This window comes from Ictidomys tridecemlineatus, chromosome 15, assembly GCF_052094955.1.
Source record: "Ictidomys tridecemlineatus isolate mIctTri1 chromosome 15, mIctTri1.hap1, whole genome shotgun sequence".
NCBI lineage: Eukaryota > Metazoa > Chordata > Mammalia > Rodentia > Sciuridae > Ictidomys > Ictidomys tridecemlineatus.
The window spans coordinates 9127222-9140817 of NC_135491.1; the positions used below are offsets into that span (position 1 = coordinate 9127222).

Here is a 13596-nt window from a genome sequence, read left to right on the forward strand (position 1 = left end):
TTAGGAGTTCAGTCCACTGTAGCAGACACATAACTACTCCTTCCTCTTCCTCTTTTTTTTTTTTTTTTGGTGGCACTGAGGATGGAACCCAGAGCCCAGCACATGCCAAGAACAAGCTCTATTGCTGAACCACACCCTCAGCCCTGCCTCTTCGTTTTCATAGAACCAAACCTATCATTTCCTAGGACTAAAAGTGGAAAATTCCCAGCACCACCACCACCAAAAAGAGGCAGACTCAGTTAGGGAAGGCCATGTTTTTGTTTGCCAAGTCCAAAGGGCTCCTTGAAAACAAAAATGAGGGAATATCTTGTTTTTCAAACAAAAGAGGGAATATCTAAAGTCATCCATGTCTTCTCCTTTGGAACCAGGATGAGGCTCAAGGATCTCAGCCAAGCCACCACTACATGCGAACTCAACCTCTGGCAAGCTAATACCAAATTTGTTCTGCCTCCAAATGTTCCCATCCTGCAGTGGTTGCTTCTAGAAAAGGAAGACTTTCTCTTTATCCTTTATGTACTTTTCCTTCCTTAAAAAATATGACTTTTGGGGCTGGGGTTGTGGCTCAACGGTAGAGCGCTCGACTAGCACATGTGAGGCCCTAGGTTTGATCCTCAGCACCACATAAAAATAAGTAAATGTACTGTGTCCACCTACAACTAAAAGAACCCCAGGGCCTTGCTCATGTGTATGAATTTGTATGCTGTTTTTTGACTGTTTGTTTTTTCAGGACTGGGGATTGAACCCAGGGCCTCACTCATGTTAGCCAAGTGCTCTACCACTGAGCTGTCCCCAGCCCCGTTTTTCTTTTGAGACAGGGTATTGCTAAATTGCTGAGGTTGATCTGGAACTTGGCATCTTCTTTCCTCAGCCTCTCATCACTGAGAGTGCCAGTGTGCATGGCTACATTGAGCAATTTCTTTTTCTTTTTAGCATTTTTACTTAAAGAATTAACTCAATTCCTACATATCTGAAGAATACATGATGTGTTTTCCTCTGGTGCTGGTGATTGGATCCAGGGCCTGGAGAAAGCTTAGCATGCACTCTACCACTGAGCTACACCCCAGACCCAGAATATTATACTGACTTCACAGTGGGAGAAACTGAGGCACCAAAAAACCAAAAAACACCTACCCAAGGTCACCCCGATCAGATAGGTGGTGACTTCAGGATTGAACCTGGCCATGTGGAAGGATTCCTGCTCTACAGTTATCAGAGTGACCTTCTTGGGAGATGTGAAAGTGGATAAAGCTAACATGTTAGGAAAGCATCTCTAGATTTTCTCCAAAATCCCGAGTTTGGTTGTAAGGTCAGCTGCTCCCGTTATGTGGCCAATATTGCGCTAACAGGCTGAATAATACAGTGGAGAGAAACCTCACTTCCTGGGTTTGTATATTGCTTAATGTTTTATAAGCTTAAGAACAAAACCAACCTGACCTTCTGGACCTGGCTGAAGGCTTCCCTCAGCACTTGGGACTAAGTGATGTTTGGCAGGAACTTCTAGATCTCCGGATCTTGTAAAGGTAATACCCTAGTCTGCCCATTCTCACTAAGCTAACATGACTGCTGGGACACTGAGGACTTCCTCGTGCATCCTACATAAAAGGCTTCCCAATCTGCCCTTCTTCCATCCCTTATTTGTGAGATGAGGTGTGGTTTTCTTCTTTGCTATTTGAGTATGGTAACAGCTGTGGAAGTTTATTATTTTTTTGTACCAGGGATTGAACCCTGTGGGAGTGGGGGTTAACCATGCAGAAACATCCCCAGCCCCCCCTTTAAACAATTTTAGTTGTTGATGAACCTTTATTTTTTATTAATATATGGTGCTGAGAATCGAACCCAGTGCCTCACACATACCAGGCAAGCGCTCTACCACTGAGGCACAACACCAGCCCCCCAGCCCTTTTTAAATATTTTGTTAGAGACAGGTTCTTGCTGAATTGCTTAGGGCCTCATTAAAATTCTGAGGCTGGATTTGAACTCGTGATCCTGCCTCAGCTTCAGGAGTTGCTGGGATTACAGGCATGCACCACTGTGACAGGCTGCAGGGCAAGTATATTAAGATAGCAGGCAGATTAAGCATGGAATTAAATAAAGGGCTGGGAATGTAGCTCAGTGGTAGAGAACACTTGGACTCACAAACACCCCCCCCCCACCACCAAAATGTAGGATGGGACTGAACCTAGGAGCACTCTACTACTGAGCTACATCCCCAAACAGCTGGGAATACAGACTGGTGCCATCACATAGGGCCCAAGACTAAGAAATCTTTATCATGTTGTAGTTTTGTACATTTGCAGGTAGTTTCCTCCCCGACCTTAACAGTTTGAACCCAAGGACACTATCACCAAGCATCATCCCAGTCTTTTTTTTTTTTTTTTTAGTACCAGGGGCATTAGGCCACAGAACCACATCCCCAAGCCCTATTTCGTATTTTCTCGAGAAAGGGTCTGAGTTGCTCAGATAAATTGCTGAGGCTGGTTTTGAATTCAGGATCCTCCTGCCTCAGTCTCCCAAGCTGCTGGGATTACAGATATGTGCCACCACACCCCAATCTGGCCCTTTTTCTTGCCCCAACCTCCCAAGTAGCTGGGATTAACTTGTACCACCCCTCCCAGCTGCCCATGGTTTTTGGGAAGCAACTGTCCCCTAACACACTTTGAGGCTTTAATAGCCTTAACACTTTGAGCACTTGAGAGCTGGCTGCTATACACACCACAAACATCAGTGTGGTTTAAGTAGGAACCTGGCAGCCCCAAAGACAGCTCATTTTTTCTTTCATTTGGATTCTAGCACCTCTGCAGATCAGACCCTCCTTCCCAAGTTGGCGATATACCTTCCGGAGTTACTAGAAACCACAGGTTGTGCTCAGTGTTCTGGAAAGATAGTGAATGTATTTTTACGATATTTCCATTTTAAAAAAGCAAAATATTTCTTGCCCAGGGCTGGCAACTTCAAGCACTGCCCCCCCTGCGCCCCAATTCCCAATGGGTGACTCAATCTCTGCCATTAAGAGGTACAGGGAAGAAAAGTTTGAAAAGCCTCAAAGATTGCAGTTTTGTTTTTAATCTGCTCAGGCCCACCTCCGCCCCCTTGTGACCAAGGCCATGCATTGCAAAGCCTTAACACTTTAAGGGTATAATTAGCTAAATATGTGAAAGATCCTGGGAGATTCCCGCAGCAGTGAAATTGCTGACCCAGCCCCATGAATAATGTTAATGGTGCCCAGAACAGAAGTCCGCCCGAAGTGTGGCTTCTGCTTCACCCAGCACAGGAGCAGGGTACAGAGGGCTGGGGAATCTAGTTCCTCTTCCCAGTGGAGACCAGATCTCTCCCACTGACCCAGCAAGACAATAACAGAACTGACTTGTTCAAATTGCAGACTATTTTACCCCGAGGAGGCAGGCAGGAGCTGGATGGAGATCAAATGGAACACTGGGGTAGACAAGCAGCTGGTGTTCAAGGCGCTGCTGCCCGTTCCCACCTATGGTGTTTGTAGTGCAGTACTTAGGGGCTCTTTTTGGCCCTACAGCGGATGGACTTGCCTGCTAGGCCAGTCCTCTACCAGAAAGCTACACCCTAGGGTTCCTTGATTTTGAGACAGTTTCACTAAGTTGGCCAAAGCTGGCCTTGAACTGTCATCCTTCTCTACCTCTGCCTTCTGCATCACTGGGGTTACAGTTCAACCAGGCTGCTGCTTACCTTTCAACCGGAGGTCACCCATTCTTGCTCAGCACAAAGTTGCACAGAGAATCCAACAGAAGCATTGGCATCATTTTCATTATTACTAATCTTTGCCACTAAAAACAGTCACTATTTAGCTGAATTATTCAACAGAAATCTGGGACCAGAAGCATATACATGTTCTAGAATTCGAGCAAGCCAACTCTTGTTCCATTAACCAGGATAAGTGTGGTACGAACAGTGACAGAGGGAGGAATCTGAGACACTGAAAGTGCATTAAGTGCTATTTCTTAAAAAGGCAATTGGCACAATCAGCCTGTCAGAAGTTTCTGAAGTGAAAGAAAACCACACGAATCCTAAGGCAAATAACTTTATTATCTTTCCTTATTAAAGAACCAAGGAACATGTAAAAAATATGTAAAACAGCAATAGATACAATTCCAGGGGTAAATGAAGGACTGATACAGCCCTTAAATACAAGGGTCTGTGCACACCAGTGATGGGGTCTGCCAATGGCAGAATCCTCCTCCCCAGACTAGGAGTTCTGCAGGGACCCAGGTAGGTATCTGCCTTTTTATTTTTTTAATTTTTGATTTTTTAAAAAACAGTACTGGGTACTAAATCCAGGGACACTCTACCACAGAATTATAACTGGAACCCTTTTTATTTATTTTTTTACTTTGAAATGGGGCCTCATGAAATTGCTGAGGCTAACCTTGAACTTAGATTCTCCTGCCTCAGCCTCCTGAGCTGCTGGGATTACAGGCCTGTGCCATCATGACCAGCTTAAATCTATCTTTTTAAAACAAGCTCTCCCACTAATATTTAACTTAAAAGAGAACTTGGCAATATTTCTTCCCTTCCAAAATCCAGGCTGGAACTTGACTAATCCCAAACTAAAACTAAAGAACTGCACACCAGACGCCACCTGTTGTTTTCATGATCTCAAACTCTAGAGGAAGTACATTCCGCCCGTCGTGTTTTTTCTAAGGGCACCTGTCTGAATTTGGTACTGTGGTTCCACTTGAGTGTCATCACTGGGCCTGGGCCTCATTCCGCACCTGAAGCCGTGTCCCTCTCATATGACACCAGGTGGGGAACAAGCCTAAGAAGGAAGCAGGAGGCTCCACAGGCCTGAGGCTCCTGCAGGCTCTCCGACAATGCCCTAGAGGATGGGCTGCGCTTCAACAGGATGAATATACAGATGTTAGAGGGGTGGTTTGAGGTGATTGCCCTGTGGACAGCGAGCAGGCCTGTGGTGGCCAAAGGTTTCAAATAGTACTGAATGAACATGCCCAGTCCCTGTGCCCTGCCTAGCAACTGCTGGCAATGGAAGCAACATATCTGCACACCTCCCTGCCTGCAGGAGATGATGCTCTGTAGGAGTCCATGACTCCACTCTTCCCTGCTCCGGAGATGCCTTTGTGGAGGGGGGGGCGGGGGGAAATACATGTGAGCATGCTTCGGTCAATGTCTCTGGGGCTGCCAAGTCTTGGACTCACTTGGGACCCAGACACTCCACAATCCCATTTCCCTTCATGCCATCAAAAAAGAAGAAGTTGTTGTGAGGAGGGTCCCTCTGAGACAGAGCCTGGGGAGAAAAACAAAGAAGGTTCAGCTCAAGTGTTTTACCTACCTGCTACACATGCAGCACTGGGGACTGTATTCGAGGACTTTTTTAAAAAATATTTTTTAGTTATAGGTGGACACAATGCCTTTATTTTATATTTATGTGGTATTGAGGATCGAACCCAGTGCCTCACACATGCTAGGCGAGCGCTCTACCTCTGAGACACAATCTCAGACCCTCAAGGACCTTAAAAGTGATAAATAGAGGGAAAAAAAAACTTCTAAAAAATGAAATAAATGCAGTGTAGGTTAATTGTTCTCAATCTGGATTGACTGTACTCCCCAGGGGGTATTCTGGCAATGTCAGGAGACAATTTTGATTGTCATTTCTCTTTGCTTTGTCTCTAGCCAGCTGTGTCCTTGGATGGATCATTTAACCTCTGAACCTTACTTTCTTCATATATAATGAGAATTACAAGTATATTAAGCTGGAGATCAAAACAGATGATGTACCTCAAATACTTAGAATGATGCCCGGCTCAGAGTAACGCCACGAGGCAATGACAGAAATAATTATGACCATTCAACTAAGAAAGGCAGCACTGCTTTCTAACTTTCCTTGGGCTGCAGGCTTTACAACTTGAAGGGACACATTTAACTGAAGGACACAAAGATGTAGAAGGAGGCTCCAGTTCCTTCATGAGGACACAATGTAGCTGCTCTCCCACAGGCCAGGCCAGGGCTGGAATCCAGAAGGCCCAGGTGATGTCAGCCAGCCATACAGACCATCATTTTGTGGGTGAGACAATGCACATTTTTAAAATGGGGTCACTCCTTGAAGTCACATGTGGAGTCACACATGTACATACATTTTTCTAAGAAAAGGGTTCATAGGTGATAGCAAAGCTTTACAGAGGTGACCTCCTTGAGGAAGTTAGAACATCCTGAAAGGCTCTCCCTTCTTTGGGGGGGCACAGGTTTACCAGGGATTGAACCCAGGGGTACTTAACCACTGAGTCACATCACTAGCCTTTCCTAATTTTCTTTTTTGAGACAAGGTCTCAATAAGCTCCTCAGGGCCTTGCTAAATTGTTGAGGCTAGCTTTGAACTTGAGATCCTCCTGCCTCAGCCTCCAGAGCTGCTGGAATTATAGGCCTGTGCCATGGTGGCTGGCTCGAATGGCTCCTCTTTGAACTATGCTGTATTCCCTGCACTGAAAACCATTCCCATTCTGTTTCTTCAAACTATATAAAATGGGGGCAAGCAGATACTTGATTATTCAGCCAAGCAAAATTTGTTTTTTATTTTATATATATATATATATTTTTTTTTTTAAAGAGAGAGAGAGAGAATTTTTAATATTTATTTTTTAGTTTTCGGTGGACACAACATCTTTATTTGTATGTGGTGCTGAGGATCGAACCCGGGCCGCACGCATGCCAGGCGAGCGCACTACTGCTTGAGCCACATCCCCAGCCCCAAGCAAAATTTGTTAAGCATCTACTCTTTTCCAGGAACTGTCCTAGACAGACATTACAGACACTGAGAAGGTCCCTGCCCACAGCGAGCTTTGATCAAGAAGAGGTCTGTTTCTCTAGGTATGCACATAAATGAGCAGATAAACAGCATCTGCTTGCTAGTTTCTGGTAAGGATGCAACCAGGATGAAACCAGGTTTGTAGCATGCCTGGCAACTAGGAAATTCTCAACTGTGAGCTGTTCTTTTTTTTTTTTTTTAATTTTTTAAAATTTTTTTAGTTCTCGGCAGACACAACATCTTTGTTGGTATGTGGTGCTGAGGATCGAACCCGGGCCGCACGCATGCCAGGCGAGTGCGCTACCGCTTGAGCCACATCCCCAGCCCCTGTGAGCTGTTCTTACTAAGGGGGCTGAGGGTCCTCTGTTAATGCGTATGTGGCAGGTGGAAAGGCCAAACACACCACACTTGGAATTCCCAGACCCCTGAACCAAGTTACAGGTTATCAATGTTGGCCTTGAACTCCAGAGCTCAAGCAATCCTCCTGCTCTAGCCTCCTGAGCAGCTGGGACTATAGGCACGTGCCACCACGTCCAGCTTAACTGACTTTTTTATGTGTGTGTGTGGTACTGGGATTGAACTCTGAGCCTGTGTATTCTATTAAGTGGTCTACCACTGAGCTCCATCCCGAGACCTTTTTTATATTTTGAGACAGGGTCTCATTAAGTTGCCAAGGATCGGGGCTGGGGTTATGGCTCAGCAGTAGAGTGCTCACCTAACATATGCGAGGTGTCCCTGGATCAATTCTGAGCACCACATAAAAATAAATAAAGGTATTGTGTATAACTACAAATAAAAAATATTTAAAAAAAAGTTGCCCAAGATGGTCTCAAATTTGTAATATTCCTCCAATGAGCTTTTGCAATAGCTGGGATAGCAGGAGAGTGACACTGTGCCTCGCTTGATCCATTTTAACATGGAGCCTGGGATAGTGAGTGGCTAGGCTTTCACTACCACCTCTACCACTATGGGGATGGAGACCTGCTATGGGGACAAAGGAAAAGCAAAAATAATTAAAAAAATTTTTTGTAGGTGCTGCAGTCAAACCCAGGGCCTCAAGCATGCTAAGCAAGCACTTTGCCATCGAGCTACTTCTCCAACGCTCTAAGAATGATTTGGAAGCATGACATGTCACCTGTATCTGGAAGCATGTGACAAAGAAAGAAGTGAAAGACAATCCCAAGGGGATAGACATCTACCTCTGTCCTCCCGTTCCTAATGCTTACTCATCAGGTGCTGAGATGATGGGATCAAGTTGCAGGGCCCTCTCCAGATGGCTGAGGGCAGGAAGGATGGGAAGTGATGGGGAGCAGTGGGGACAAGAGACTGGGGGGTCTGGGATGAACCCAGGGCAAAACGTAAAGTGCTTCCCAGTAGGACAGGGTAGGAGGAGATTCCAAACACACCCAGCAACCAAGAATGTAGAGTACTCTGGCTATCTGGGATAAACAGAAACAAGATGCTGGGCAACAGCTGTCCCCAGCAGGCAGGAAGGAGGGGGCAGCATTAGGACTAAGATGCACAGAAGTCACTGCAAACAATGAGGTCAAGGCCACCTGCCCTCACATCCACTCTCCACCCCACAGGAAAAAAAATCAGAGAGCAGCTTCCCAACAGACTGGACAGAAGCAAGGCTGAGGACCAGGGCAGGACTCGGTGGGGTGCCATGGAGGGCAACACCTGAAGCCTGACTGAGTGCTCAGAAGCAATCGCAGAAGCCAGACTGCCTGGCTCCACCACCTCTATTTTCTTCCTTTTACGAATCATGGATCAGTAAGGCATAATTGCAATCCTGACTACTCAGAAGGTTGAGGCACGAGGATTCAAGTTTGAGGCAAGTTTGGGCAACACAGTGAGAACCTTGTCTCAAAATAAAAAGTGAAAAGGGCTATGGATGTAGCTCAGTGGTAGAGAACCCTGGGTCCAATCATCAGTACCACCTCCCCTAAGTAAATAAACAAATCAGTGATCACAACTGTTCCTGCCTTGTAGTACTTTGCAAGTGGGGAAGTGGGTGTAGCCATAGCACACTTCTCTTCTCCCCGCTTCGGATCTTCTCAGCCCAGGACATAGAAATCGATTGGATTTGGGCAAAAGAGAAGAACATGAAAGACAGGGGAAAAAAAAAGAAAAACACCATAGGAAGATATGTGAGATTGTCCAATTGAAGCAATGTCTATAGAGCAAATTTACAGACTCCAAGACACAGTGGTTAGAGCTGGGTCTCCAACTGTCCTTCTAAGCTCAAATCTGACATATTTATGAACAGGGGGAATCATTTAGCCAGGCATAACTTTGCCCCATAAAAGAAAAGGACAAGTCGAGTGTGGTGACACACACCTATAATCCCAGGCACTCAGGTGGCTAAGGCAGGAAGATCACAAGTTCAAGACCAGCCCAGGGTGAAACCCTGTTAAATAGAGAAGAGCTGGGTGAGCTCAGAGGTAGAGCACTTGCCTAGCATGTGTTCAATCACCTGTATGAGGTGAGGGGAGGAAAGGGATGGGATGGAAAAATCATTACTGCAAGTCCACCAACACAGGCAAGAAGCTATGGGAGGCAAAAGAAAGAAGAAAATAGTAGTGATGCGGATCAAACCCAGGGACTTGTGCACGTTAAGCATGCATTTTGCTATTGAGCTATATACGCCAAGCCCCACAAAAGGCAAATTTAACATTGCCGAAAAGCAAGACACCAATGAAAATGAAATAGTATTTTGAAAAATGCTATGGTTTTGGCAACCCAAATATTCCAGAAGAGCTAAAAAGGCTGTACTAGTTATTGGCTATGTGACCCCTCAGGAGACATACCCTTATAGTGTGTGGGTTAAAAAGGAGGAGTGGGTTTGGAATGGTGGTGTGGCTCAGTCGTAGAGCCCGTGCCTTGCATGTGAATGCCTGGGCTCCTTCCCCAGAATCACAAACTGGAGAAAAAAGAGGCGGGGGGCTTCAATTCATGGTGATGTATGGAGCTTAGAGCGAAAGTTTTAGAATCCCTTTTTCTGAGCTTCAGTGTCCACCTCTTAAATAAGGACCACAATGATAGACATTGCACACAGCTGTGAGAAGAACTGGCAACTATACTAAGCAGAAGATACCAGAAGACAGCTCCTTGGTTCTCTCTGAAGTCACATATACAAAGTCATCATGCCCCTTCTTCTGCTCCACTGTGACTTTTTTTTTTGGTACCAGAGATTAACTCCAAGGGCACTTAACCACTGAGCCAATACATCCCCAGCCCTATGTTGAGACAAGGTCTCGCTAATCTTCCAACTTGCAATCTTCCTGCCTCAGCCTCCCAAGTCACTGTGATTATAGGCATGTGCCACCCATGAGTGGCTCTATTGTGACTTTTTACCTTCACAATTTCCTGTGCCAAGATTCCTCCAACCACTGCACACACTGGGGCCATCTCGGAGAAGCAGTACCTAAAAAGAGAGGACAAGTGAAACATAGCACTGGGGAACAGGAGTGCTGATGTGACATCTGGAAGAGTTCAGAAGTGGGTCCACTGGAACAAACACATCCTACCAGGAAGATCCCATTCAGACATCGGTTATCAATGCTGGCATCTAGGCGTGGAAGTTAAATCTGGCCCAGGGGTTGTAAATGGCTGGGAAAGACCTCTGTACTTTGGGAGGCAGGAATTCTTTCATACACAATTTTTTTTTTTTTAAGTTAAAGGAAAGACTATATCTGTGCTTCCTAAAAATAAGGTCTTACAAATATGTTTCAGTACCCTGGTCACATTCTCACAATTCTCCTCTGACTATAATGGGCAGTGGGTTCTATATGCTATTCAAACAAATGCCAGGGAGGAGGCCTGTGTTAACACGTAGGAAGCATGGGAAATTTAGGGCCTGAAATTAAAGCACATGGCAAAATAACGTTTTACAACCCACGCAGAAATCACCACTTCTGCAACAGGATGGGGCATCCACAGGACAATTTTTGCTATTACCGTCACCTGGTACTTCAAATCACTCATCCTGGAAATTAGAACGTACTCACCACCTCTACCTCCCCAAAGGGAGCATGATTTGCCAGCTCCACCCCTCAACACAAAGGTATTTATTAACTCAGAAAACTGGGACACGACAAGTTACAGGAATCAGCCTACCACCAAGGAGACCTTTGCCCTTTCTACTTAGTTACATAATTCTTCAAGACATTTAAATAATTACACATGTCCAAACATATAATTTTAAACCCAAATATCAACATTTGTTCTGCAACATATTAATATATATTTAAACTGTTCAACACTGCAATCATGTATTTTGACAAGGCTATACAAATAACTCCTAATAAGGCAAAGATTGGCGTAATCTCAGCAACTTGGGAGGCTGAGGCAGGAAGATCATAAATTGGAGGCCAACCTCAGCAACACAGTGAGATCCTGTCACAACATATATTTTTTTTTGGTTACAGGTGGATACAATGTCTTTATTTTATATTAATGTGGTGCTGAGGATCGAACCTAGTGCCTCACACATGCTAGGCGAGCGCGCTACCTCTATGCCACAATCCCAGCCCTCAACATAAAATTTTAAAAAGGTTAGGGGTGTGGATAGTGGTAGAGCTGCTTACCTACCACATGCAAGGCCCTGGGTTCAATCTGCACTTAAAAAACAAAACTATCTCAATGAGACAAAACAAACATTGCTACAAGAAAGAGAAATCTAAAATGTGGAATAAGGCAACCAGCCTCAACACCTTAAAAAAAAGAAAAAGTACCAGATAATAAATATTTTTGGGCTTACAGACATATAGTCTCTTTTATATACCATTTTTCAAGTCCACTGATAGTATCACAACTACTATATAAGATGATATGCAAATAAGTGTGCTAATAAAACTTTATTTATAAAAACAGGTGGCTAGCCAGTTAATCTGTATTCTGGATTAACAGTAAAAGAAGCAAATGCAACAGATGAACTTTTATTAGTTTTTTTTTTTTTTTTTGTACTGTGGATTGTACCCAGGAGTAATTAACCACTGAACCACATCCCTGGCCCTTTTTGAGACAGAGTCTGCTAAGTTGCTTGGGGCCTTGCTAAATTACTGATGCTAGCTTTGAAATTGTGATCCTCCTGCCTCAACCTCATGAGGCTGGGATTATATGCATGAGCTACTATGCCCAGCCCAAGAAAACATTTTAAAGACCCTTATATTTCTTTTTTTGGTTGTTTTGTTTTAGGTATGGGTATTGAACACAGGAGAACTCCTCCACTGAGCTATATTCCTAGCCCTTTTTAATGTTTTATTTTCAGATGGGGTCTCTAAATTATTAACGATGGCTTTGAATTTGTAATCCCCCAGCCTCCAAAACTGTTGGGATTATAGGTATGTGCCACCATGCCCAGCTCCTTCATACATATTTTTTAAAGTGTTTCCTGAGTAGCTCATACTTTTTTCAATTCTTCTTGCCAACAATGAATATTACAAGTAATTTTTTTTTCAATCCACAAAGGATTTTGTTCACCTGACACATGAAACGATATAATGGCATCAAATGGTCAATGCTTTTCTTTAGGTAATGGAATTATGAGTGACTTCAATTTTCATCTTTATGATTATGCTATAAAATCTGATTTTCCTATAATGAACTGGCAAATTATTTATGCAATATTGGGGAGGGGGAGGTTTGGCTTATTGTTTATGGTGTCAGGGACTTAACCCGGGGCTTTTTGCATGCTAGGTCTACTAACATAATTAAAAAAAAAATTTTTTTTAAGTTATCAATGGACCTTAATTTTTTAAAATTATTTATTTATTTATTTTTTAATTTTCAGCGGACACAACATCTTTGTTTGTATGTGGTGCTGAGGATCGAACCCAGGCCACACGGATGCCAGGCGAGTGCGCTACCGCTTGAGCCACATCCCCAGCCATGATGGACCTTAATTTTATTTATTCACATGCAGTGCTGAGAATTGAACCCAGTGCCTCACATATGCCAGGTAAGTGCTCTACAATTGAGCTACAACCCCAGCCTAATAATCTTAAAACCAGAAAGTCGGGGTGGGAGTATAGCTCAGTGGTACAGTATATGCTTAGCATGTATGGGGCCTTAGATTCCATCCTCAGCACCAAAACACCCCAAAACCAACCAAATAAAATACTAAACAAATCATTAAGTTCACAAATATTTTGTGATTTCACTTATATGAAATATTTAGAATAGTAAAAATAATGGTGGGGAGGAGGGAAAAATAAGGAGTAAATGTCCTTAATGTCAGTAATCTGTACACTGAGAAATGGTTAAAACAGGGCTGGGGATACATGTGGCTCAGAGGAAGAGCATGTGCTTAGCACGCTTGAGGCCCTGGGCTCAATCCCCAGCAATATATAAAAAAAAAAAGTTTTTTCAACATACTCTACAAACATGTTATATGGTACCAGGGATTAAAGCTGTGCTTCAGCACTGAGCTACATCCCATGATGTTAATTTATTTTGATACAGGGTGTCACTAAGTTGTCAAGACAAACTTTGGCCTTATACCCTTTCTGTCTCAAATGAGTAGCTGGAATTACAGGCATGTACTACCATGCCCAAAGAACTAGAAGCAACTAAATAACTACCAATAAAATATTGATTAAGTTAATGATCATATATCTAGAACACTGAAACTATATGAAATACAAGTGACAGGCTTCTGTGTTTGTTAACATAAATAGCTCTGTGATATGCTGGGAAAGGCTATCAAGGAGCACAGACAGTAATGATCCATTTTGATATTAAAAAAGAGAAAATATAGCCAGGCATGGTGGTGCACACCTGTAATCCCAGCAGCTCAGGAGGCTAAG

General features: G+C 43.8%; 1 protein-coding gene across 4 annotated transcripts in view; it reads right to left on the minus strand.

Annotated features, from left to right (window-relative positions):
• Positions 1-13596, minus strand: part of Sae1 (SUMO1 activating enzyme subunit 1) — a 71891-nt gene that overhangs the window by 6591 nt on the left and 51704 nt on the right. For 2 of the 4 annotated variants that reach the window (XM_078031796.1, XM_005336574.5), the window contains 2 exons: positions 10145-10214; positions 4036-5272 (listed from right to left, as the gene is read on the minus strand). In XM_078031796.1, the coding sequence (XP_077887922.1) occupies positions 10147-10214 (68 nt within the window). In that variant the 3' untranslated portion in view covers positions 4036-5272; positions 10145-10146. Of the gene's footprint in view, positions 1-4035; positions 5273-10144; positions 10215-13596 lie in introns of those variants that run through there. The other 2 variants (XM_078031797.1, XM_078031795.1) reach the window with 1 other exon arrangement.